General features: G+C 39.2%; 1 protein-coding gene across 2 annotated transcripts in view; it reads right to left on the bottom strand.

Annotated features, from left to right (window-relative positions):
• The window catches only part of GRIA4 (glutamate ionotropic receptor AMPA type subunit 4), a 227,441-nt gene that overhangs the window by 15,652 nt on the left and 184,798 nt on the right, over positions 1–26,991 (bottom strand). The window contains exon 14 of one of the 2 annotated variants that reach the window (XM_062577581.1): positions 2,003–2,117. The exons of the other annotated variant lie outside the window; for it this stretch is intronic. Coding sequence (XP_062433565.1) covers positions 2,003–2,117 — 115 coding nt within the window. The remainder of the gene's footprint in view (positions 1–2,002; positions 2,118–26,991) is intronic. 2 annotated transcript variants of the gene reach the window in all.

The raw sequence follows: 26,991 nt of genomic DNA on the forward strand, positions 1-26,991 counted from the left end.
AGTCCTGTGTGTCTGGGAAAGAATGTGGCAAGAGCAGGCCTGAGGTCAGATAAATCATCCTGGCAGGCTGCATATAGTCCTAGGACCACAGATGAGCTCCTCCATGTTCTCTATTCTTTCCTAGCACTCCCTTACCTGCCATGTTTTCTACCACAATCTAATCTCCTGCCTGGGTCACCTTTCTTTCATTTGCACTGGCAATGTGTTCCCACCTTCCTCTTGCATTCACTGTGCATTCAGATTCTCCCCGTTTAACCATGGACTATACTCCTTGCCTTTCTTTTCTGGCTTTTCCCCCCTAGTCCTTCTGTCACCATCACACCATACCTGCTCCTTCAGTGCCTTCTAGACATCTGCCTTGCTATAGCTGGTGAAGGCCTGCTCTTCCCTCTCACTTGCTGCTCGTCTCTTGTTCCTTTGTGACTTAAATCTCCAGTAGCTGGTAATCTCAGACAGTAAGTGAAAAGCACCCTTAGTTTGCTATCTAGCTTTTATCACACATTTCAACAATGGTGGGTTTGTAATGGATGTATTTTAAGAAAATTAATGATGTGGCACTCTGCCTATGACTTTTTTTTAAGATTAAATACCCCCCTCCCCCAAACAATGATAAAAAATTTCAGGCTTCAGTGGAGCAGATAGAAATATAAACATGGGAGTTTTTTGGTTCACGTCAACTTTCTTATGAGAAGTTAATGTCTGCTCCACTTGCAGGTAACTGCAATCAAGTCTTGTATACATGTGTACTTTGGAAGAGAAAATAGAGACCATTTTTGAAACTGTGACTGCTGGCCAGCAGAGCAGTGGGGGAAAAATAGGCAGAGCAGTAGGATCAAAGGCAAAGTGTAGAGGATTAGGAGAGCAGTTCTGGGTGAGTGCAGAACAGCCCAAGGGATGGCCCCTGAGGCTAGGACACAGCATGAAAGACCAGGAGGACTAAAGAAGGAGTGAGAACAGTACAAAAATATATGTAGGCAACTATAAAGAAAGCTACATAAGCTGTATATGACAAATCAGTTGAATTTAATTATCTATATCTGACTAGCTCTGTGCCTGCAGTTACCTGTTCAGGTATATATATATATATATCTGTATTATCTCATATATATTTTTCACACACAAGCACATAAATATATATTAAAACATGCTGCCTGGCACTGAAGAGGCACTTTTAATATTTTAATCCTCCCTCACTTCCACGTCTTCCACATCTTTACTTCTTTTCAACACAAAGTAGCTTCCCAAAAGGAAGCTGCTTTGAGGCAAGGAGATAGTGGCACTGGCCACTTGGAAGAACTGGAAATGAGGGAAAAGTAACAAGCCATTGTCACCTTAGCCTAAAATTTAGAAGTGTAATCATTTCTGTGAATGTCATGGCAGAGAAAGAAGTTTTGGGTAATTCCTACCTATTAAATTCTGATAAATTCTGCTTAAGAATAGATTTCAGTTTCTGGGTAAGATACCATAAAATTTCAATGTGAAGATATTTTAGCTGAAATTTGCACTCCTATCTTGGATACTTAGGTGAAAAATACAATTTCCACCAGTATTGTTAGCATCATTAGTGAATCCCTAAACCTGCACCATGTACTGGATTATTGCAGGAGGAAGCCATGCTGTTTTGCAACTCCTTCCTTTAATATCACTGAAAAATTATTTTGGGTTGTACAATATGGTAGAAAAAAATTTGCCCCTGAAGATTTCAAGCCGCTGGTTCACAAGAACAGACTTTCAAAAGGCTCATCGCAATTTCAGAGGATGCATGTTTCTGAGATCTGGATATAGATCTCATAGCAGAGACTAATTATGCATTTCCCTCGAGAAGCTTGAAAAAAATGCAAATATTTTTGCTTTGACAGTAATTGCATACACTCAGGTTTCAACCACAGATACCAGCAGTGCTGCAACACTGGTGAGGATGCTCCATTGCAGGTAAAACCCCAGCAGATGCACCAATTACTTTACATACTGTTTACCCGCTTTTGGTGACATTGAGGCTAACCTTGGAGTCACCTCCCCCGCTGCCACATTCTCCTTTGTCGTACCACCATTTGTTTTTCAATTTGTCCAAGAGGCCTTGTTCATTCAGTTTTAAAACTGCGAGGTTAACAGCATTTCTTGAAACGATAAAACATATTTTGTAAGAAACTGCACAGCTCTTAAGATGTTAGAAGGAATGAGGACTTAAGCTGTTTATAAGCTTGTTCCACATACTAAATAAACCTCTCATTTCCATAAGTTAAAGCCCTTGCCAGTATAAGTAACTTATGTTACTTTCAAATGTGAAAAATGCATTTCTAGCTTTCAAATGACTTTTAGAATGGTTCGGCTTTTAGTAAGCAAATGTGATTCTATCAACCAACCAAAAAAATCTTTGCAAAATTATGATAAAATTCTGACTAGAATTATACATGAATTACACAGAGTTATCTGAATCTAAATTTAGAACATCTGTTCAGTGTGGGGCTAGATTAATTTTTGAGGTATGGGAATATATTCCCATATACTAAAGAGGCAAGACCCAGATGTATGTTAGACACTGCTAGCTGCTGTATCACGTACAGTCAGAATGATCCTAGACAAGCTGTGGGCTTAGGCTCCAAAAACAGGCAGCACAACAGCTCACGTTCTGACTATGATGCTGTCTAGAGTCAGCCAGCTGCAGATGATACACAAAGAGGTGGCTGAACTCCTGCCTGCTAAAGATTCACTGCCTGCTTTAGGCACATCCATACATTTGGGTCTCCTCCTCTAGATGAGCAGAAGGAGTCCTGCTCCTCTTGCACAGTAGTTCAGTGATTTAGCTGGAATACAAGACCTGGCTTCTAGCTTAGTCCCAGTAACCTTGGAAAGTGTCCTGTCTCCCAGATTTTGGGGCATCCACTGTGGGGGAGACGAAGGTGAAAAGTGGAGGATGATCTTGTTTGGGAAACTTGGGCACCATACAGCCAAGCAAAAGCTGAGGCCCCAGGAAGCCCAACTCCAGCCTTTCCTCTGGGTGCTAAATACAAGCAGGTAGTTGGGAGGTGCTGATGACTTCTTCCTGGAGGGTTTGTATATTTTATGTTAACACTGGATTAAAGAAGAATCTTGCATTTCTAGCAGAACAGAGGTCTAAGCACAACAGGCTGAACAGGTGTACACGCACACACAGAGTCCTATATCTCATGATTAGTGCATTTTTTTCAGATGAAATATCAATTTAGGTCTCTCCAGGCAGAGATGGCTTTTGAACCTTTGCTGAAGCCTAGGCTGAAGGTAAGACTCACCACTTCTGTGTGAGCTCAAGGCTGTCAGGGCTGTAATGAAACCTAGTCCTCGGATGGGGCTACTTCTGCATATGCTCAGAGATTTTCATTTGGATGTACAGTGAGCATTAAGATTGGCTGGCAGAGGGTAGACAGTGAAGATCACTGTCCAAACACAAAGGTAAGGCACTTGGATTTATGTTAAGAGCTACTATCACTATATGTTATTTTAAAATTGGTTAATAATATTCCAAGGCATTTATGCAGCCTTTATCATTTCCTAAGGAAGCTCTGAACTTGTTTAAGTGTACAACTTCCTATTTTACTTCCAACAGCCTCACTAGCCTTACAAATTTGTCATATATCCTAATGTTACCTACATCAATATTAATTCATAATAAACTTATATATTCTTATATAACATAATATTTTTTTTTGTCTGTGCTTAAAGGTCCCTAGTGTGCCTACCAGAGGTGTACAGTGCTTTCTAGTGGGTGTCTGCCCAGGTTTGCTTGTGGAGGTGGAGAAGGATGTGGAGCAATAGCATCATATTTTTGAGGCACCATTCATCTCCAAGAGGAGAGAAGTACCTGTGATGTCCTCTCAGGGTAACTACTGCTCCTGAGAGAAAACATGAAGCTGAGAAAGATGGGGCTTTCTGAATTTGGTTAACGCTGTCAAAATCTGTCTTTTGGGGCTGTGCAGAACTGGGCAAGAACTATGTCTATTAAAGGTGTCTTCCTCTCATCAGTTGTGAAAGGATACAGTGCCCTCAAAAGCAGTTGGAGAAGATTTGGGGAAGAGAGAGATTCTCCAGTGACAGGGCTCTGGCACGTCTTACAGTACGAGAAGTCACAGATTTTGTGATTCGCTCTCTCTAGAGATGGTGTCGCTGGATCCTGGAGGGTCTCTTCCATTTTTTTAGAATGGATTTTTTTTTCTTTCACTCACTAGGACAAGAATATTCTTTAGCTTTAGGACATACCTCCATTGTCTGGTAACAGCTTTTCGTATGACCCCCACTGGAAATCAAACAGGTCTTTGCTGGCTGGTCATGAAGTTTGGAAATTGTTTCTGTGTAGAACTGACCTTGCCTAGCTTCACTGTAGTTACTTTTATATCAGATTTTCCATACAGATAATGGAATTGCTTGTCTGTCCCTGAAACTGAAAATGAGAACTGCAGGCTTTAGTGGGAGTGATAACAGACTGTTCTTCATGGATAAAGCTTTAAGGGGGATTTAGCAGTCAGGCTGACAAATATAATTTTATATAAGTGCTCTAATTATGGTTCGCACTTCAGATAGAGGAGAAATAGCAAAATTGCAATGAAATTGTTCATTTGTCCCTTTTGTTGTCAGAAGCAATTGCTTTTGAACCAGTCATGCAAACTATAGGCTTTCCTAATCAGCTTTTCATTTCAGAGACTATGCTTTTGGCCTGTTTGCCTGATTCATGAATTCACGGTGTGACCAGCGTTGCTACAGCCAAAGTTTCCAGTATACTAAATGAGTATATACCTGATATATCTGAGCAAAGACTTTGAAACTGAGCCATAAATGAAAGATGATTCCAGAAACCCTATTTCTTCAACACTGATCAATATTATTTATTTTGAAAATCTCTAACCTGCATAGCTTGAGCCTGCTGTCAACAAAGTCAATGACAAAAACTCCTGCTTCTTTCAACAGGAACAAAAGCAAGGTTTAGCTTAATGCTACTGCGTGTAATTATCACATGGAGTGGCAGTAGCATAAACCATCCCCTTGACAGTGCTACAGATGCAGGCAATGATCAGTCTCATGAAAAATGAAATGCATCTCAATGAATGTCAATCACTAATTCTCAATTCAATGAGACACTTAAGTACATTCTTATTTTAAAGCAGATGCGTAGCTCTATCAATTAGTCTGTCTGTAAAAGCATTTTCATACTTTTTCCTCTAAGCCGTATTCTTTTCCTAAATGAACACTAAATTATTTTGAAGCAGACAAAATCCTTATGTTAAAATCCTTAGTAAGTTTTTATTCTATCTTTATCTTAATTTGGGTGAAGATTTTTTTTGATTTTTGCCTTCAGCACTGTTAATATCTTTAGGCTTCAGAGTTTTTCACGTTTTTCAAGTTAATGTCTAATCATCTGACCTTTTATCTGGCTATTCACAGATGAATAAAAACCAACTAGACAGATTTGTTTGACAACTAATTGTAAGTTTTCATGTTTAATTTCCATTTTGAAGGAGAAAAGCTTTCTCATTTGCCAGAAGTTTGAATTTATCTTTGAAAATGTTAAATATTATCAAAGAAAATTTTCCCACTGTCTTTTAGAGAAGCTGTAGCTGGTTGATAGTAATCCTAGAATAATAAATAAATAAAAGAAACCCATTCATGAGAGGGTTATTTAGCTGGGTTATTAGCCATATCCACAGACAGTTTCACAGCACAATAGAGAAATGGAAATAAAAAGGATGAAGAAGTAAATGTAGATTTAAGCTGCAATCATTGTTCTGAAATTAAATTGTGTTGTTTATAAATGTAACACATTATTGTCCTCATCATGTCTAGCAGGCCATGTAAAAACGAGTTAGTTTCACACTGCTTTCTCTATTGCTTTGTTATCCAGGTCCACCTCAACACGTGGAAATAAGTAACTTCCTTATGGACAGCAAAACACAGAGAACCTATGCTCAACACTGCTGTATCTTGTATAGAAATGTTATAACTGGGTTCCTGGCAGGTGTAATAATGACTATGTTGAAAATTGTATACCTGAGACCTCACAGCCAGACTAATCATTCATACTTATCCTAGACAGTACTTCATTCTGGCACAATATTTTGAACTTGAGTATGAGTGGCAGAAACTCTTTTTTCATCACTAAAAAATAGGACTGAATCTTCAATTCCACACTTATGCAAAACTCCAACTGAAGAACAATTTGCTCCTCAATAAAAGAATTGAAAGCTTTACAAGAGTAAGGGTTTAGTAGTAGAAAGCAGGTAAGTACTTGAATATTTTACTTAATCCTTGCTTCCACTGCACAATTCTGAATTTTCTGTTACTTAGAAGAAAATGTCTTGGATGTGATCATCAAGCCAGTTTAGAAAAAACTGGCATCCTGTATGTTAAAGTAATTCCTTGTTTCCTTACTATGTGAGCTCATGGACAATGATTTAAATGTATGGTTCACAGCTGTCTTAAAGCTGCCTATAGAATTACAGTATGAAAAACCTGCTGAGAATTAAATCATTCTCATTCAGTTAAAATCACTTCCCATCTCCCCATGGATAAATAGTAATTAGTAGTTTTAAATATTAATCAGTATCACTTTTTTTAAGACCCTACTTGTGCCAGCAACAAATATGACTTTCATAGTTAGCAAAAGATAAAACTATACAGACAGATGACAGTGCAAATACACAGTCCTTTGCAAAATCTTATCTATGATTCCAGGCAGGGATAACTCATGTGTCATTTAAAAGAACACTAGTAGGGTGCTAACCCAAAGCTCAGTGAAGTAGGGAGTATAGTTTGCTTTGGATCAGGAACAGGTTTTGGATCACAACAACGGTTAACAGACAACCCACGTGTTGAACTTTAAGTCAGCACAAAGCAGTGAGACATTCCACAAAGGACCTGAACCACTAAGGTATGAGCACTGTGATACCTAGCAATTAAATGTTCAACTGTAGGAAGAGAATTCGCAAGGCTGGTAAAGACAGACAAAGGTCCCTACACTGAGTGGAGATCAGGCAGAGGCTCAGGTTAAGAATCACAGCAGCCAACATCATGAATACTGCTGGAAATCTGAGGCAGCCATAGGGGAACAGCAAGGGAGGAGGCACGAAATTCTAACTAATATATGCATGATGCATTCATGCATGATGCATTTTAAGCACCTATTTCAGGAAGGCAACTAAGCACCTCTAAGAAATCAGAAACCAAAGAGTGAAATGCATCTCGTATAATGAGATCTAGTCTATGTATTCAGATTAACAGTCTAGTGTCTAGAGTACTCTTATGCACAATAGGTAGAAAAGGTTTAAGGGCAAGAAGGAGGACCCAGGTAACTATTGGCCAGTCAGCCTCACCTCCATCCCTGGAAAGGTGATGGAACAGCTCCTTCTGGATGTCATCTCCAAGCATATGGAGGAGAAGAAGGTGATCAGGAGTAGTCAGCATGGATTCACCAACAGGAAATCCTGCTTAATCAATCTGATAGCCTTCTATGGAATGACTGTCTGCATAGATGAGAGGAGAGCAGTGGATGTTGTGTACCTTGACTTCAGCAAGACTTTTGACACTCTGTCCCATAACATCTTCCAAGGTAAGCTCAGGAAGTGTGGGTTAGATGAGTGGACAGTGAGGTGGATTGAGAACTGTCTGAAAGGCAGAGCTCAGAGGGTCGTCATCAATGGTGTGGAGTCCAGTTGGAGGCCTGTGGCTAGTGGTGTCCCCCAGGGCTCAGTCCTGAGTCCCATGCTGTTCAATTTTTTCATCAATGACCTGGATGAGGGGACAGAGTGCCTCCTCTGCAAATTTGCTGATGATCCCAAGCTGGGAGGAGTGGCTGATACAGCTGAGGGCTGTGCTGCCATTCAGAGAGACCTGGAGAGGCTGGAGAGTTGGGCGGAGAGGAACCTCCTGAGGTTCAACAGGGGCAAGTGCAGAGGCCTACACCTAGGGAAAAATAACCCTAGGCATCAGTACAAGGTGGGGGCTGACCTTCTGGAGAGTAGCTCTGCAGAGAAGGACCTGGGAGTGCTGGTGGATGACAAGTTGACCATGAGCCAGCAATGTGCCCTTGTGGCCAAGAAGGCCGATGGTCTCCTGGGGTGCATTATGAAGAGTGTTGCCAGCAGGTGGAGGGAGGTGATCCTGCCCCTCTACTCAACCCTGGGGAGGCCTCCTCTGGAGTGCTGTGTCCAGTTCTGGGTCCCCACTGCAAGAGAGACATGGAGCTACTGGAGAGAGTCCAGCGTAGGGCTACAAAGATGATCAGAGGGCTGGAGCACCTGCCCTATGAGGAACGGCTGCGAGAGCTGGACCTCTTCAGCCTGGGGAAGAAAAGACTGAGGGGGGATCTTATCAATGTGTACAAGTACCTGAAGGGAGGGTGTCAAGGGGACAGGGACAAACTCTTTTCAGTTGTCCCGTGTGACAGGACAAGAGGCAATGGGCAGAAATCGAAGCACAGGAAGTTCCGCCTGAGCGTGAGGGGGAATTTCTTTCCTGTGAGTGACGGAGCACTGGAACAGGTTGCCTGAGAGGTGGTGGAGTCTCCTTCTGTGGAGATCTTCAAGGCCCACCTGGATGCAATCCTGTCTACCATGCTCCAGGTGACCCTGCTGAGCAGGGAAGTTGGACTAGATGATCTCCAGAGGTCCCTTCCAACTTTACCGTTCTATGATTCTAAGGTTCCCTCCAGCCTGATTAGATTTGAACAAGTATCCATAGCCTGAACTGCAGCTGATTTTTGTCTAATTCTTTCAGCTCCAAAAATATTGCATTCCTGGATGCACAGCATTTCAATAGGGTGGATGAAAAGCATTGTCATTCTGACTCCCTTACTGCAAAAGGTACTTCCCGAAGACGTAATCAGAAGGCGGCCAATGGTTTTCTGAGCTGCATTAGGAAGAACATTGCAGCAGGTCAAGGGAGATAATCCTTTCCCTTTCCTCAGCTCTTGTGAGGCCATATTTGGAGTGCTGTATCCAGTGCCGGGCTCCCCAGTGCAAGAAAGACATAGACATACTGGAGCAAAGGGCCACAAAGATGATTAAGGGACCAGAGCATCTCATACGAAGAGAAGCGCGGAGAGCTGGGCCCTATCAGCCAGAAAACAATCAGTCTCAGAGGGATGTTATCAATACGCATAAATACGTGATGGGAGGGTGTTTCTCAGCAGTACTCAGTGACAGGATGAGAAGCAATGGACACGAACTGAAACACAGGAAGTCCCATCTGAACATAAGAAATACCTTTTGACTGTGAGAGTGGTTGAACACTGGAGAAGGCTGCCCAGAGAGGATCCTTGGAGACATTCAAAATCCAACTTGCCATGGTCCTAGGTAACCTGCTTTACGAGACCCTGCTTGAGCAGAGGGGTTGGACCAGATGATCTCCAGAGGTCCTTTCCAACCTCAGTGATCTTGTGATTCTATAACAAATGTAGATCTACTTTGCCCATGATAAGACATGTTCTGGATCAAGCCTCTCACTTCCTGGCTGACAGGGCTAACCTATGAGCTGCTGGGAAAGAGATGGGCACTCAGTATCCTCTGTGAATGCAGTTCAGAGTAGTCAGCCTTGGTCTGAGCACATCTAGCAAAGGAGCCCTCTACCAGCAAGTCAGGTGACAGAATACTTGTTTTTGAATACTAAATAGGCTAACCTCACAGACATGTCCCCAGGTACTCTTTACAATCAAGGCAGGATCTCAGCAGGGAGTATTTAATAGCAATCTTTATGGCAACCAGTAGAGCTTTGACAGGAAAAAATGTCTTATCTATTTAAACAGGTTTGATATTTTCCTGAATCCGTTTCCTGGACTCACAAATTCTGTGAAATTGGCACTTTAGATACCAAAATACTTTGCTAGATTCTGGTCAGGCTCTTGGTGAAATTCTGCCTTCATTTTTACACATGGTAACACTGCCATTTCACTGCTTAGGAATCACCTCAAATAAGGAACAAGTGGCATGTGCAAAAATAAAATGAGTTACTAAAGAGACCCAGAGTGAGCTTTGTTTAAAACATAACTTTATGGTGCAGCTGACCAGTCTAGAACTTCTGGTGCTACCACAGCAGTTTCTAAAGGTAAAAGCAGAGTCCATGACTATTTAAAGACTTTACATTCTTTTCACAGGCCTTAGGTGCCATTGATCATGCAGAGAGATACGACCTCTGATGAACTCTAGATTCTTTGTACTCACAGCAAGCTTCAGACAAATAATAGTAGATTTTTACATTATCAAGGCCCTATAGACAGTCCATAAATGACCAGCTGGAGAAATACAAGTTTTTATTTTTCACTTCAGTGAAATCCCTGATTACTTTGTCTGGAGGAAAATTTGGTGTGTAAGTACTGAATGGCTAGAAGTGAGGAACAAAAGCTACTGCACAATGAGAAGCAAAACCATGGATGCAGTTGTACACCAAGAGGAGGAAATCACTGAAGGAACATGTTTCCTCAAGTCCACCCTGCACTACATGGGTCCCGAGTGATGACAGTTGATGGTGTATTGGCAGTTAATGATGTGTCCAAGCTCTGTCTCAAGGAACTCAAAGAACAATTTCTTCCTTGCTTTTAGATGGTTCTCATAACTACTTGTCAACACAGCCATCTCCAAGACAAAACCCTTTGCCACTTATGGCTCAGACTCAAGCAGGTTCCTGGGATTAGCAGGGTAGGATAAGTCAGAGACAGGGCCCGTTGAAGACAAGTTCAGTGACGTTATTTCAGTGAGGTAAATCACAATTACTCCTGTATAATCTAATCTGTATAAAACCCAGGTGGCCTGGTAATAGGAGGCCACAGCTTCCTGATAGACTTCTCTCACCATACAATCTAGTGCTTCCTGGATGAAGCTGAGGATCTGTCTCAGATAAATTTAGTGAAATGTGATCTGGTGCATTTTTATAGCTTGTTCAAATTATTTTGAACAGGAAAAATTAAAATGCAACCTTACCAAGCAAAAAAATAAAAACTGCTCATTTTATGAGCTATTTATTTTAATGATGTTTTTAAAAGTGCTGATGATGGATTGTAATGCTATGCATATGCAGTGCGGTTCAACAGTGTTTGACAGTTCATCAAGAGAAATTAAGTGTAAAGCTGCATTGTACTGTATGGCAATATTTAATAAATTAGGAATGAAACAAGTACTCCTTTAATGAGGAAGATGTAGCCAAAGCTTACATCAGTCTATGCTCAGAAGGCTTGAAGGATCAATAATGCAAATATTAAAAAGAGATCTAAATGCAAGAGCATTTTTACAAGAAAAACAACCAAAAGTTTAAAGCAAAAGGTCATCTTGGAAGTCCTGTCTTTTAAAACATATTCAAAAATATATAGGATTTTTAAAAATTGAATTTTACAGATTTGCATGCTGTAATGCTCTTTCCATGAAGAAATTGCATTCAAATACGGAAACACAGTATATCTCAAGATATTTTTACATTTAGCCGATAGTTCAAACAAAAATAGAGTTCATAGCACTTACTCCAATCAGTTGCCAGTATTTATATTCAACAGAGAACTACCAGTGTTCAGGTCGTGAGCCTTAACAACATTATTAGCTATTCTGCAGTGGGATCTCTTAGGCTATCCTAATAGTTTTCCATTTCTATACATATATTTATTAGAGAAAGGGCTAGACCCATCATTTCAGGTGAATGTCTCAGGGCCAGCTGGAATTACACAGGAGAGTGGGTACCTCTTGAGTTGGATCTTGCAAAATGCACATATGTCTGAGGAAATGGCCTGAAGAAATCTCAGTCTTGGGAGAAAAAAAAAATGGACAGATTGTGCTCCTTTAGCCTCAGAATGCATTAGAATTCTTAATATTATTTAATTCAATACTTAACATATTTCTTAAAAGTGTCTTACCTATTATATTATTTAAAACATTACTTAAAAATTCACTATTAATTTTCATTTTAATTACCTCTTCTGGAATATCTCAAAACATTTTGCCAATGCTAGGAATGAAGTACCTTTTTAAATGTATATTTACTGTAATCCTTTGTTTAGAGATGAGGGATTAAAAGTAGAGCTCAAATACTTGTCAATGGTCACTAATTAAAATATCACTCTTCCTTTAGCTATCTAAATAAGACTGTTAATTACCAGGGGCAGGGAGTATTTACAGACTCTCTATATAGCCTAAGTATGCAGCTCAGTTACTTGAACTGTGTTTTGTAAACAAATATGAGCCAAATTCTGACACCTTGAGGATCAGCAGGCATTCCAATTAATGTGAGACCCACTGCTGCTACAAAAAGCCATAGCTACTTTAAATTCAAGGAAGTTCTGACAATTTACACCAGCTAGAGGTCTGCTGACTATAGTTTAAAATATTTATATAAATTGAAAGCTCTCTTGAAGCAAGATATTCCAATTAGAGTATGCAAAATCTTCCTGGCACAGGCAATCATATACATATTTGCCTGGGTAAGAGAAAACAGCAGTTGACTTGCTAAAGCAACTTGGCTTGTCTCTGTGCTTTACACAAAGCTTTGCTGTAAACAAAAAACATGTAAAATTGCCCCCAGGATTATTGGTTCAGTATAGGGTCTTTTAGTAAAAACAGAAATACTAGTTTTTCTAACTCGAAGCTATTTCAAATTTGGCTGGCAACCACCTAATGCTTAGTGGAAGAATACTACTTTTCGAAAGTAGAATTTTTCTTGCTGATTCCAGCATAAACAGAATGATGCAAGAGGTTGCTGTAGTCCAACACCTGCAACTGAAAATACATGTTTTAAAGGCTTGAGTGGGATTTGTCAACACTATCCTAGCATTAGTATAACTTTATTTCCGCAGTGTAGGAATTTCATTATGCATAGGCATAGCCCAGTGCTGGCTGCTTAGAAACTCTCCCCTCATAAACACAAAGAATCCTGAGCTCTTTACTTTGCTTATGCATTTTATATTACTGAAAGAATTTAAATTAATGATTTAAAATATGAAATTTGTAAGATGAGCATTTATTAATATATGCCCCCAAACTGTTCAATGTATTCTTTCAGATGGGGTAATATTCACCTCTGGCATGGCCTGCACAAACCCGATTTTCTTCCAGTGAAGCAGCCCTTACTCATGGCCTGGTTCCAGGAAGGTGTCTGGGTTCTGTTTTACCTGTCTCTCCAGTAACTTCTAAGTTTAGGGCCCCCCACTGAGAGAAAATCATAGTATTGTCAAGAAAGGTAGGAGGTTCATGGCAGTGCCTGGCAGAGGTATCTAAACTAAAACTGAATATATGCTTAGCTCAGGTACCAGGAGCTGAACAGCTCCATCAGTGTTGGATTCGTTTTGCTGAAAGACAGGGAGCAGTTGCTCGTGGTGGGGCCACAGCAATGAGGCTCTACCATTTCTCATGCTCTCTCTCTCCTTTCCTACCTAGACTGCATTAGTGCAGGTCCTTCTAAGTGACATTATACTGTCCAGGTATATGTCATCCAGACTTCTTATGCCACTTCATCCATAAGAAGTCAAATATTTCAGTTTTCTGTCTGCACAAATGATTTTTTTTTTCTTTTTTTGAACGTATGACTTGTTTCCAATAGGACTTAAAACATTTTTCATCATTACTGCTGCTGGTCAGCAGACTTACATGTATTTTATATAAATCTTAGACATTCAAAATATCTTAGATATATTCATTAAGAATTTTAGATGTACACTTCTGAGTGTTTTGGAGCTCCTATTTCCATCCAGGATGAGGCTAGAAAGATGGTATCCCCTTGGATGCAATTCAGTGCTCATTAAATAGAAATAGGGTACAGTTCCTTAGAGCTTAGAAACTTGTATCTTCCTATGAACATCTCAGTCAAATTGATACCACTTGGAGATTTTTCTACAGCCCATCAAGAATACAGACTCTAGCCATCCTATACAGAGGAAAATCTTGGTATATCAAAAATTTTCCAATGTAATGCAGGTGGCAGTTGCTTCAACAGCTTCTGTTTTTTCACTCCATTCAACACGTCCCAGCAGTGGCAGTAATACTGTGCTTCAGACTGAGCATTTTACAGCTTTCATTCACAGGAAGGCTCTTGTGCATACTGTTTCTGTTCCAGTCCAGCCCTGGGCTGACCCATCTATCCGCAGAAGAAATGCTACTGTAACTTGGCAGATAATATAATAAGCCCAAGACTTTCTTGATACAATAATGTACAGTCTCTGGCATTTTTTGGAGACTTCTTTAAATCTGGCAATGTTGTAAAAGATTGCAGTCTTCTTCAACTTTTCACTTATATCAGGCTGCATCTCATCCTTTATGAATACTTTATTATAAGAAGGATAATAGATACTATATTTGATTTGAAATGGTCTTTCCTGTTATTCTAGTCCTTGTTGCTATGTTGCTGTATTTCCTTCCTTGCAAGCAATGAGACTCCATTATAGCAAGATGTTAGTTTAAGAAATGGTAGGCCACTGTCCACCCTGATGTGTAGCAAGCAGGGTATTTGTAAATAAATATTTTGAAAATTGACCTTTCTCTGGCAAAGGCTTTTCAATAGCAAACCTCACAGGAAATGAGTAGATTGAGAATATCTAACAAATTAAAATAATATTGTTTCCTCAATGGGGAAAGGTCTAAGAGAATTAAAAGATGACAAAGTGACACCTTTTCCATTCGTGGAATGTTGTTTCCATTTCATATCTTTGGATTGGCCTAATATTCAAAATTTCAACTATATTAATAGGATAAATTATAGACAAGTTACACTATCATGTTTCAATTGGAGAAGGAATAAAATTGCATATGAAAATTAAGATTTCCTTTTCCAAACATAGATTTGCAATGTTGGTATTCATTTTCTACGGATGATTGGGCAGGTAAAATTCATAACAAGCACCCATGGGTCAATATTTGCGGAAAATAATTTTCATTAGTAACTGAGTTTAGACAGCCAATAATTACTGTTCCTTCTGACAGTTTATTTATTTATTTAACATCACTTATGATAAACTAGATTCAAGGCAACTTAAATATATTACATCAATGACTAGTGTATCACTAGTATTGACTGGCACTAGGTGTGCCACATTAAAATTTTAGTTTTTAATTTTGCTTACTATATGTATAGTATAGGCTTACTCTTAAATGGAATTGCTATGAAAAAAAAGAGAATTTCACCTGTTTATCAGCTTACTTTGCTTTCCTCATGATAAGAATGGAGTGACTTCTACAAATAAAGAAGTTCAGCTGAGCATCTTTCCACATCTTTTTCACAAACTATCTCATTAACTGTTCAATTAAGAGAATGCAAAACACTACTCTGTACATGGTGAAAGAAGTCCTCTATCCTAGCTAACATTTCTGAGATGTCTTCAAAAGAATATCCAAACAAACAGAGTTGCGTTTAACCAACCATCAGGATGGCAGTGTTTTGCTCACAGCGAGCAAAAAAAAAAAAAAAAAAACAACCAAAAAAACCCCCCAACCCCCAAAAAAAACCCTCCTGCAATCTTCTTAGCAGCTACAATTGGAAAAAATTGAACTTATTGCCATTACTAATCTCAAGAATTTGAGAAGCAGTCAGATTCAATGGATTTTCTAGAGTTATATTTTAGAAACCAAACTCATTATTTTGTTTAGCTGTTTCTAATGAGCACCAATCTTTTAATTGTCTGGTTTGACTTTCAGCAAGTCAGCTCTCACTCAAGTCCTAGTCTCACTTTAATGAAAGAGAATGAAATTACTGCAAGGTCAAATACCATCAGCATACCAGATGGTACCAAAAAAACTGCAATGCAAACTGTCGACTCATCCACTAATTTTTATAGTGATGAAGGTAGTAGCCCCACATAGAAAAGTTATGGGGAAAAAATGTAGTTTGCTTCTGAGTGAATTCATTCATTGACATCAGTGTCCACAGCACTATTAACATAACATGGTCCTGGTGTCAAAAGCAACTGGTAATACTGAGAAATCAGCATGGATGCCTGACTTTTATGGTTGCCAGAAACAGACCATTAACTAATAAGAACAGCATGGTTGATATAGTGATTTCAGATCTAGAATTAGACTGAGAAGAGGCAAGAGAGATTTCTACTTTGTTACATGTTTTTTTCTGGGACTGCATACTGATGTTCTTTTGGCAAAAAGGATTAGAGGACATCAACAAATAGAAAGATACCTACAAAGAGATGATTTCTTAATTCTTGGTCTAATTATAAATCAAGCACTTTGAAGTCCACTATTTTAACTAGAAATAGGAACTGAGAGGAACACAGGGGGTCCATTCCCCAGGTGGCAACTCCAGCTGCAACTGCAGCGCAAACAATAAATAGTACTGCATAACTTGAGACTTACTGAAATGCTGGCTTGTATTTTGCCTAATGGTAGATCAATACCATACAAATGAAGCAATTACAGTTGTGTCACATAATGCCTTATTTGGTCAGCAGCCAAAATGAGGATTAGCTGGAAGAGTTCCTAGGACTTTCTGTCAGAATATTATTGTAGAAGTTAATGAGGAAGATCTGATAGGCTGAGACAAACATAAATGGTGCCAGCAACCAGAGATGGTCAGTCCAATAGCTCTGTTCTGATAATTAAAATGCCCTGAAGCCAACTGAACATCAGCCCAAGATCAGGTGAAATTATCAGACAAGGGCAATCCAGTCCCTCTGGCAACCAGCTATATAACGTTACTGCCATCGGTACAGCCATGTACATAGCGGAAAATGCAAGTGCAAATGCACTCAAACTAGTTAGAGCTAAGCACAGTCAAGTTAATACAGTAATATTCATACTTGAAATGTTTCAAACACAAGCAACCAGGTAATAGAGAAAACAAGGCATGGAAATTACTGATAGAGTTCCACAATGGATACAGAAATCCAACTAACGTAATTACTGGTCCTGAATATATGCTCCCATGATTAATAAAAACAAGTAGGAGGCATCAGGGTCCATTAATGATTGAGATTTCTGCTAACACTTCCTAAAGGGAAGACAGAATACCAAATGGTCATTAGACCATTGTTTAAGAAACCGTTAGTTGAAGTTGTCTTGTCTCCAAAACAGTCTCTTTGATCAAAGACACTGAGGAGACTATCGTGGGGTTAATTTTGAGTCACACAGCTCCATGGATTTCAAGTAATAATACAAACACCTGAAACAGGAAAGGACTTTACATATTCACAGCACTGTAAACATTAGATTATTAATCTTCACTAAACCCCTCTGAGCTTGATGGACAATTGTCCTTACTCTCAATTTGCAAAGGTGAAATTAAAGCCTGAAGGTGAACAGACTACCTTCAAGACACCCAGGAAATCAGAGGCAGGATCATAACTGAGCTCATCAGTATGACATGACTTGTAGCCTTGCACTCAGTTAACCACACTACATCGCTTCTCAGAAATCTTTGGGCCTTTTTAGGCAACTGTTCAGTCTGACTGTAGAATTTAGTCTTCTGGCCTCCCTAGAAGGGTCACTTACTTCCTACTGTTAGGCTAAGTTTAAACATCCATGAAAATTCTTTCAATTCAGTTTTTAAATGTGAGTTATTCCTGATTTTTCAACATGCCCTCCAAAAGTGAGAGTCAACCTGAGTGGTCTACCTCATACAATCAGAAAACTCTTCCCCCCTTTGACCCATTGTTAGGGGTTCCACAAAGGCCCACAACGTCAATCATTCAGCAAAATATAAGGGTGCTTGGGAAGTTAAGGTTCTGTGCCCTTGGAAAGCAGAGATACAAAGCCCTGCCACTCCTTTCATTAAATTCAGGTACCCCATTCTCTTTTGCATTCCCAGTATGAGATTGAGATTTAGGTGAGAGCGATCTGATTGACATTTGATTCAGAGAAATCATAACTGAAGTCAGGTGGTTAGGAACAATTTTTTTTTGCATGTTGAGGAGAAGATCTAGGAAGGAAACTTAAACATCCAACTCTGTGAGCTCCTTCCATTTTCCAAATATTGCTGGTGTTCCAAGGGATTGAGATGCCCTTTTCACCTCTATCATTGACACAGTGGGATCACAGGATAATTCAGGTTGGAAGGGATCTCAGGAGGCCTCTGGTCCAACCTCCTGCTCACACAGGCATCAGCTCTGAGGTTAGACCAGGTTGCTCAGGGCTTAATCCAGTCAGCTATTGAAAAATCTTCAAGGATGGAGACTGTAAATCTCTCTAGGCAACTTGTGCCACTGCCTCACTGTCCTCATGGGGAAAAGGCTTCTCCTTACACCTAGCACGAACCTAGTTTCTACTTATGCTTGTTGTCCCTTGTCCTCTCCTTGAACTACTGTGAAGATCCTGGCTTTGTCTCCTTCATGTCTTCCCTGGAGGCACTGAGCAGCTGCTGTCAGGTGCCCCTGAAGCCGTCTCTGCTCCAGGCCACCACAGCCTCTCCTCTTAGGGCAAATGCCTTAGCTCCCAACCATCTTCATGGCCCTCCACTGAAATAGCTGGTTTATTGCCTCTTTTCTTAAATTACTCCTAATTTAATAGGAGTAAAGGACAAGAGGAGGATTAGGGGAACATAGTATTCTAGATGTGGCCTAAATATTTGGAATTATTTTATTTGATGCCATAATGTCTTCTCTTGTGACCCATGAACTGGATGATCTAAATGCACTCTAACTGCAAACTATCTTGAAAAATTGCCCATTGTCCGAAAGTGAGACAGAAAACAGCAGCCTGTTTATTTATCTGTGACAGGAACTTATCTTAAGTCCTCAGGAAACTGTGATGGATTTCTGCTTTCTTTCAGCTACACTTTCATAGCCTGAGTTCACAGTAATCAACTCTGTACAACCAGAACTAATTGTCAAGTGTTCATGAAAATTTAAAAGAAAAACACCTCATTAGCAGGCAAGGTCAAAATATAATTAAAATACTATCATTTACTGATAAAAATCTGAGGCGATGGGTCTCACACAGTGCAGATAAACTAAAGGTAGCTTTATCCCACAGCGTTGCACACAGAAGAACATAATCTTTTAATTGTTGCCAATAAAGAACTAACTATTAGCCTACATCCTGGCTTTTATACTGGTTTATGCTCAATGCAGTAAAAAAAAAACAATTTCAAACTTCAAATTCAAAAATATTGGCTGAAAATGTAAAAAAAAAAAAAACAAGAATATGGAGAATTGTCTGTAGGAGAATATGAAGAATTTTTGTATTTCATAAAAATATAAAGAATTTTGGCAACTAGAATTATGATGATTTGACTTATTCACAAAAAGTTGAGATACTCTGTAGGAAGCAACTCCCAGATTTCCAGTTGGGTCCACCGAGTATTTTCTGTAGACTTAGAGCTTTACGATCCAAAATACATCTGAATCATGCAAATGACACAGCATAAAATATTATAAAAAGAATTTCCACACTTCTATGTACAAAATCAGGTGCCTAAATCCATACCAAGGGCGCTAAAGGTCTCATTTTAAATCTAAGAGCCTCACTTAAGACACACATGGTTGCAAATTTTGGCTTTGCTAAATTGAAACACAGAAGCAGTAGATGGGAATGAACCTAACGGGTAATTACGTACACAGAATGCCTATTACGGAGATAACAGATGGGCTGCCAGATGTTCAGACCGCTCCCACCTGCCGACCTCGCCTGTCCCTGGTGCTAGGAACAAAGCATACAAGAGAGCTGGTTCTTCCTTCACACAGATGTTAAACAGGAGCAAAATCCATTTTCTGCTTTGATTAAATTCTTACTCAGGGACTTAACTGGCGGTGGAGGAAGAAAGGAAGAAAGAAAGAAAACTGGGGGTAAGACTTCTATCTATAAAAATATAGAGACCTGAGAAAAAAAAAGACACCTGAGAAAAAAAGTTTTGAAACTAACTCCGAACATACATAATGTATACTAGTTTAAAGAATTAACTATTGACAAGTCATCATTTTATCACATGAACTTTTAAACTCATATTTTTTAGCTGGAGGCATATATGGCCATTTTTATCTGGAACTTGGGAATTTTATGAACATTTTGCTGATGCACAGAAACAGCCTCATTTTACAATCATCGTGCCAAGGCACAGAGTAGCTTAAATAATGTGTTAAAACAGCACAGGAAGCTGGTGACTAAGCTGGATGTCAATACAGGCTTTCTGAATCTTGTTTTGTGCTTTTTTATTGGAGTATCTTTTCACTCTGCGTTACGGATATTCATTCCCTCCATAAAATGTGACACAGCACACTTACTTTTCATTGACCAGTATCTTAGACTAGTGTGCTGAGCACCTTTTTTTGAGCTTTTGAGTTGGAGCTTCTCACAAGAAGCAAAGCTGTATAGAAAAGACAAAATGGTCCTTTTTTTGGTCTCTCAGGAGTCTATCTAGTACTTACTGTCATTTGAAAGTGGGTAGTTCTGCAACTCTCATACAATTTTAATGGCAAACTGTTTTTAAGGTGCTATTTGTTTCTCAAATGTCAAATACACAGGGAGGTATTGTTACAAGCTGCTGAGATGCCTTTCAGTGGCCTGCTCTCTTTCTACAGTCTACATACAATTTGCCTGGACAATTATTATCTTAGTGGGATAGGTCTTTTACTTAGTGGGAACTTTACCACCGGCTTCAAAGGGTAACTGGCTTGTGCCCTTAATAAATACATATTCTGAAGCCTAGCAATTTCCTGGGAATTTACACCTAAACAGCCAGAGAGTTGTAATGAAAAGAAAAGAGAAATAATAACTAGCTGCATTGTTAAAATATAATAGGCTGCATCTTGCCCTCTGCTAAGCTGCTTTACAGGGGATTGTGGAAATGGCAGGGAAAAGGGCAGGGGAAATTTGTTCTGAGAAGCAGAGTCTGTTCTTCAGAGCATCTATAGATTGGAAACAATGATAACACTTATGTGTCCCACTGGGATACTACGGGGGTTAACGGTTCTCAAGCACCTTGGGAAACTTTTGTGAAAGTCAATGACAAGTGCGTACAGCAGTAGAATCTGTATTTTTGAGAGATTCTGTTCTTCACTGACAGCTGTAGGGAAGTGCATTGATGATGTTTACACACTTGTCTCTTTTCACCTGACACAGGACTGAACAGCCTGACAACTTTCATTTGTTCAGATTTAAGAGGCTGAAGCTCCCACTCTGCTTGCATTTGACAGACTGGAGAAAATAAGCTTGTTATAACTCTTGTTCTGACACTGACAGCTATGGATGACCAAAACAGTGTTTCTATAATGCAGCACAGAAGTTCTACCTTTAGTAATCACCAAATATCAAAAGGACAATCATCATGTATAAATATCTCCTAAAAAAATAAAACAAAGAAAAACATATTACTTCACTGCTCTGTTAAGCCAGTGACAAAGCTGAAGGGATAGAATAGTATCATCACCTCTTGTACTGAGATCCACAGCTAATTTAAAAATATCTATTGCCATTGCAACATCTGGATATAAAATACCTTTCTAGGCAATAGTTTTATTGCCGTTTCCAGAACACACATCACTGCACTCTTTACTACAGCTTACTCTGTCCTCCTTACTCACACCTGCTTCAGAGCCCCTTGTTTCACAATTAGTCCTATTAAAATCCTTGGGACCTTCCCCGCAATACAGTACAGAACAACATGAGCAGAAGTGTCAGACTGTAATTTTTTTGTGACTAAACTGTGAGCTGGGCTTTTAAGAGCAGCTTTGTCTGGAGTCAATGGCATTGCATGTCATTCACAGCACAGGAAAACAGAAAACACAACACAATCAGTTCCTGCGGTGTCTAGGTCTCTTCTGCAGATCACAGAGAGCTTTGTTCAAGTATGAACTCCCCCTGAAGTCTGAGGGAAAAGATTCCTGGAAGTGGCAATGGAGAAACGGGCTCTGTTGGGCAAGGTAGAATATGGATGGCTCTTTGGAGTACTTCAAAGATATGTTAATGATTGTTTGCTAGAATACAGAAAGTGCATTGAGTGCAGTAGCATGGAGATTAATGAAGCATTTCCTAGTGGAAAGAGTTTCTCGTTTGGAAAGAGTAAAGGTCAAACTCAGTAATTTCACTTTTCGCGTACATTTTTATCATCAAGCCTCCATTATCCCACCAGCTGCCTCTATATCTTCTCTACATTAAACATAAATAACATCAGTTTCTAGTACCTTCAGTTCAGTAAAATCATTGTCTCTCTGAAGAACAGCTGGGTAATGTTGATTATGGGCAAAACTAAGGATTCTAGTAGGACAAGAGAAATATTTGTAAGGAATTGAACTTGCTTCCTCTGTATCACAAGGAAATTTCACTCACGAGCAAATTCTAGTTTTGTAATGATAAATGGATTTCCTCAGTACAAAAAGTTGGAAAAACATTAGTGAAAGAAGTTATCTTGCTGGTCAGCTCCAATAATTTTTCCTAGTTTGCACATTATTCAGTGGGAATCTGTTACTACTATACCCATTTTTTTTGTGCACACCAAACCAATTTTTATGGAAATCATATGAAACTAAAGAATGCAAGAAGTTTCAGTGTAAATATTTTTATCTATCCTCAGAGATGAATATGGTGTAATGACTCTGATTCACTTCTCATGAACTTGGTGTGAATCATCAGTTCATTGATCTATAAAACGAAGGTAAAAATGGAGACTGGTACCACCTCAACATCATACATTAAATTAATAACAAACAGCTTTGACAGTGAATGACGATCTGCAAATTCCTCCTACAATCAGCTCCTTATACTCCAGTCTCTGAAAACATGAAGGACAGAACTTGACAGAAATTTCAATGATCTCATTACAAGAAATTATACTGTCAGATTTACTCTTATTTTCCCAAGCTTCTTTCAGGTCAATGAGAAACAGATCCAAAACAAATAATAAGGAATATCCAATACTATGTAAGGTCTGCCAACATTTTGGGTTGGTGTCCAGGTGCCACCAAAATAAGTTTGCCCCCAATGCTACATTTCTAACCAAAGGACCATACTGGAGATACACTTGAAAAGCATTGTCAGCGGCGGTATGCACTGAAACTAAGCAATGCAAGGATGGCAATTTTAAAGAAGCACTTCAAGAAAACGTATTTCACAGTTGATCTAGAAGACTTACTAAAATCACTAAGATCAGGATGATAGATTATAATGTCCTCCCTTTCCTTCCTGAGAGTCTCTTCATAACAGATTTTTACCTTATTTACTCATAAACTCACAAATTAACAAGGTAAAGATACTTCCATAATAGAGCCTTCATCACTAGGATATTTTTTTTTACGTATTGCATGCTTATAATCAAACAAGCAAATCCATTCCAAGCACTCTCGAAGACACTCTTCCTTTGCAAGAGATGGAAACTAAAAGCCATAGCTTCATTGATGTTGTACTTTTCACTTCACACCAATTGCTAAATTGATCAGGAAAGTACATTCACATCACGTGCTTAACTGATGCACTTCAGAGGTTTCCCACCACATGTTAATACAATCAAAGAATAGGTAAAGAACTGGCGCTTTAGCAGATGTAAAGAGTCACTATGTCACCAGTTCATATCACCAGTTGCCACACTGCAAAGAAGAATGTGCTATCACCAGGTAGCCCTTTTATTCTTCTTTTCCAGAACATACACATTTCTGTCTAAAGCCAAACTAGAGTTATTTCTTTACTACCACCACCACACACACACACACAAAAAAGCTTTGTATAATGAAATGTAAAATCACAGATTCATATATATAAACATTAACTGTAATTGCATTAGTGGGAACTTAATGTAGCTCTGGATTGCATCAGATTGGTTCCAGTCCATCACCAGTATTAGTCAGCTAGCTCTAATCCTGCCACTCTTATCCGGCAGGACTCAAAGTGTCTCACCAGATGCTCATGACTTGACCAGCTTCCACTTATTCACACTGCATGCTAGCCTGTTGGACAGGCTAGCCCAGCGCCTTTATTTAAAACAGTCACAGAAACAATAATGACAACTCCTGATTTTTTAGCTTAATTGCCATTCATTCCTTGCATCAAGCACCTTCAAGACACAAAGTACGAAAAGCTTTCAGGGTACTTTCAAGGAAATATTGCCTCTACTTTCTCATTATCTCTTAGAGTGGAGAACTCTTTTCATGTTCACCACTATTCAAACCTGTTTATGATGCCTACATATCTAAAACAGAAAAGCACAGACATGCAAGGCATAGGATCTGAATAGCACAAGGTCTCCAGGTACTGCCCTCTAGAAACACAGATTACTGCAAGCAACCAGGCAGACAAGCCAGTGGCACTCCAAACCGGCCAGAAGTCTGGCCACAAGAACGTCTTCTAATGATACCGTGTTTACAAAGACAGGTCTTGCTAAGAAGACAAGCAGCACTCTCTTAACCACCTTTGAAAATACCACCTTAAGAAGAAGAAAACTCGTTATTTTACACTGACTACTACACAGGAGTTTTGGACAGATACCTACCGTGGTAGGAAGAAGAAGCAGCAGGGACACCTGGGAAGTACCACGAGAGAAAATTGATTTTGTTTTGATGGCAGTCTTTGCCCTCAATCTCACATTCCTTTTCAAATATATCAGTCTTTTACTACCTTTTATATAAATGAATATCACTGAAAAGGAAGGAAGGAAGGAGACATGAATGATGTGTGACATGGTACCGCCCGGTGGGCATAAAAGAAACACACATCAGGCATTTCCCATTCTCTTCCATCCAGTGATATGCATGAAGCCTAACACTCCACCAGCACCAAGAACAGTTCATGAAAATTAGCCAATAGCTACTGGTTGAACACTGCAGGAGTGTGGCGTGGAGCCCACTAAGGAAGCGTTTCAAACTGAAATCCACTATCCTGCTCATGTATTGGGTCATGAGCAGCAGAGAGACCAGTCCGTCGATCGCTCTGACAGGTGGATTTCATCTTCATGAGTGAAGTGATGGAAACGTGTGCTGAAATGAATGTGACTCCAGTAATGCGATGGTAGGGAACCATCGCCAGTCTCATACTACACACACAAGTCTGATTATGTACTGTGGGAGATTAATGCACTTTCTCTCAGTGTTATATGTGTGAAAATATATAGTCTGGTTTTCCATGCACTTACATCGATTTTATGCAACTGTTACTACATTTTTAGCACAGCAACTCCTTTTTTACATTAATCATTGAAAGCAAGGGGAGGATAAAGACCAAAATATCTCAAGTGAAATAGGTGTTCAAAGAGCATAGGGAATAATTTGCTATGAATAATTCAATAGAAAAAAATGATATTTTTTTCCCTAGTCTTGAATAGCCCAAGACAGAATGTGAAAGTGTAGCATATATATATTACTTACAATTATTTGTGAACTACATCAAGTAATTTGTGGTCTACACATAACTCAAATAGGAAATTATGATTATTAAATAAAATATAGAATTTACAACTCCCATAGCAAATTATGTCTTTTGACTAATTTATGTAATGAACTTAGCTAGTTTGTCCTTCATGAATTTCAAACTGCATGTTCAATATTTGCAATTATCTGTATAGGGAGCAGTTACATAAGTCATTTGACTAGTAATAGAAACAACACCATGTGAGATTCAATCAAACTAGAACATTTTACAATTTAAAACAATCCAGAAAATACTGAAGCATGCAGTTAAAAAATACATCTGCATAGGGAATTAATATTAGCCAATAATCACCTGGGTCTGATACAAAGTTGTCTTTTGTGTTCAAAAGCACATGGGAAGCTTTTCTCCTCTATCTCTCCACTAGCAACATTATATAGAGGAGGTGATATGTATGTGAAGTGATGCTTGTTCTTTAATTTTGTCCATAACATTAAGTGAGTCACTTAATGTTTTTAATGGATGAGCAGCACTGATGTGTTGCTGAAGGTTTTGTCAGTGGAGCTGGAGAGGGAATGGGGTGCAATGGATCTGATTCGGCAGGAGAACAAGCAGCTTAGCACATGAGAGAAAGGTTCAGGAAAGGCATGGACATTGGCAGCCAGTCGAGACAGCTTGAAAGAAGATTTTATCCGATTTTTGTGTTGGGTAGGATTCCCCCTAAGTTTCTTTTCTAAATATGTTCCAAGATGTGAAAAATAAGTGCTTTAGAACATCCCAATAAAAGTTGCTGTTGCCCAATTAGACCAAATGATGACCTCCTGAAACGTATGGGAGCTTGGACTTTAGCTTGGATGGAGCTGGGATTTTACACTTCATCTTTAAAATCATGGCTATGTTCTTCCTCTCTTTTCTTATGACATTATCTTTCGAGGTCCTCTTCTTTTGCACCTAACTGCCTTATGTCTCCATCCCATTCCTCCTAGATTTTTTTATCTACCCAACTGAACAAGCCTGAAATAAACCCAAATTCAATACAAACCAACTTCCACTGGCTAATAATGCTCATTTATAACAGGTTGTCTCTTTTTGTTAGTGCTAGATACTGCACTGAAAAGAGTGACATGGACTAAAGAGCACCATAAAGCATGCTTAGAGCAAATGGCCCACTGCTAGGATATATATGACAGCAGCTAAGATGATTCCTAAAAAGTTTGCCCAGGCTTTGGCAAAGTAGAGCATGACAACAATGGGCTTTTCTTTGCTATCTGAGTTGCAGGAAAAGCAGCTCTACTCATAACTGCAGGGCTGCCTACCACTTCTAGGTTTTCTGAAACACAGAAGGAGATAGCAATATATCAGAAATACAAAACAGCAAATAAGTGGTTGTGTGCTCTAACAATATACCCAGATAAGAAGCCTGCCTTTCTTATCATATGCTGCCTTCTACCTTAACAACATCATGAGTTTTGGACATATTTTTTCCTTACAATTAATATTTTTATTGTTGTCATTTTCCCTCCCTTGTCCCCTTTCTTCTATTTATCACTTTATTCTGTGGCAAAGGCAACAGTTTTTTATATCTGAACAGTACTGAATGTTAAGGACGAAAAATTCATATTCAGTCACTGAAATAACTGGCCTGATTTTCCCCTGCAAATACTAATCTTTTTTCTGATGCAGATGGAAATGAGCCTGATGATCCTTACTGATTCACATCAGTGTGTAGTACAGCTAAAGCTATTAAGGTTTGTGGCAGTATGTGCAGGTT

Source organism: Rhea pennata, chromosome 1 (genome assembly GCF_028389875.1).
Source record: "Rhea pennata isolate bPtePen1 chromosome 1, bPtePen1.pri, whole genome shotgun sequence".
NCBI lineage: Eukaryota > Metazoa > Chordata > Aves > Rheiformes > Rheidae > Rhea > Rhea pennata.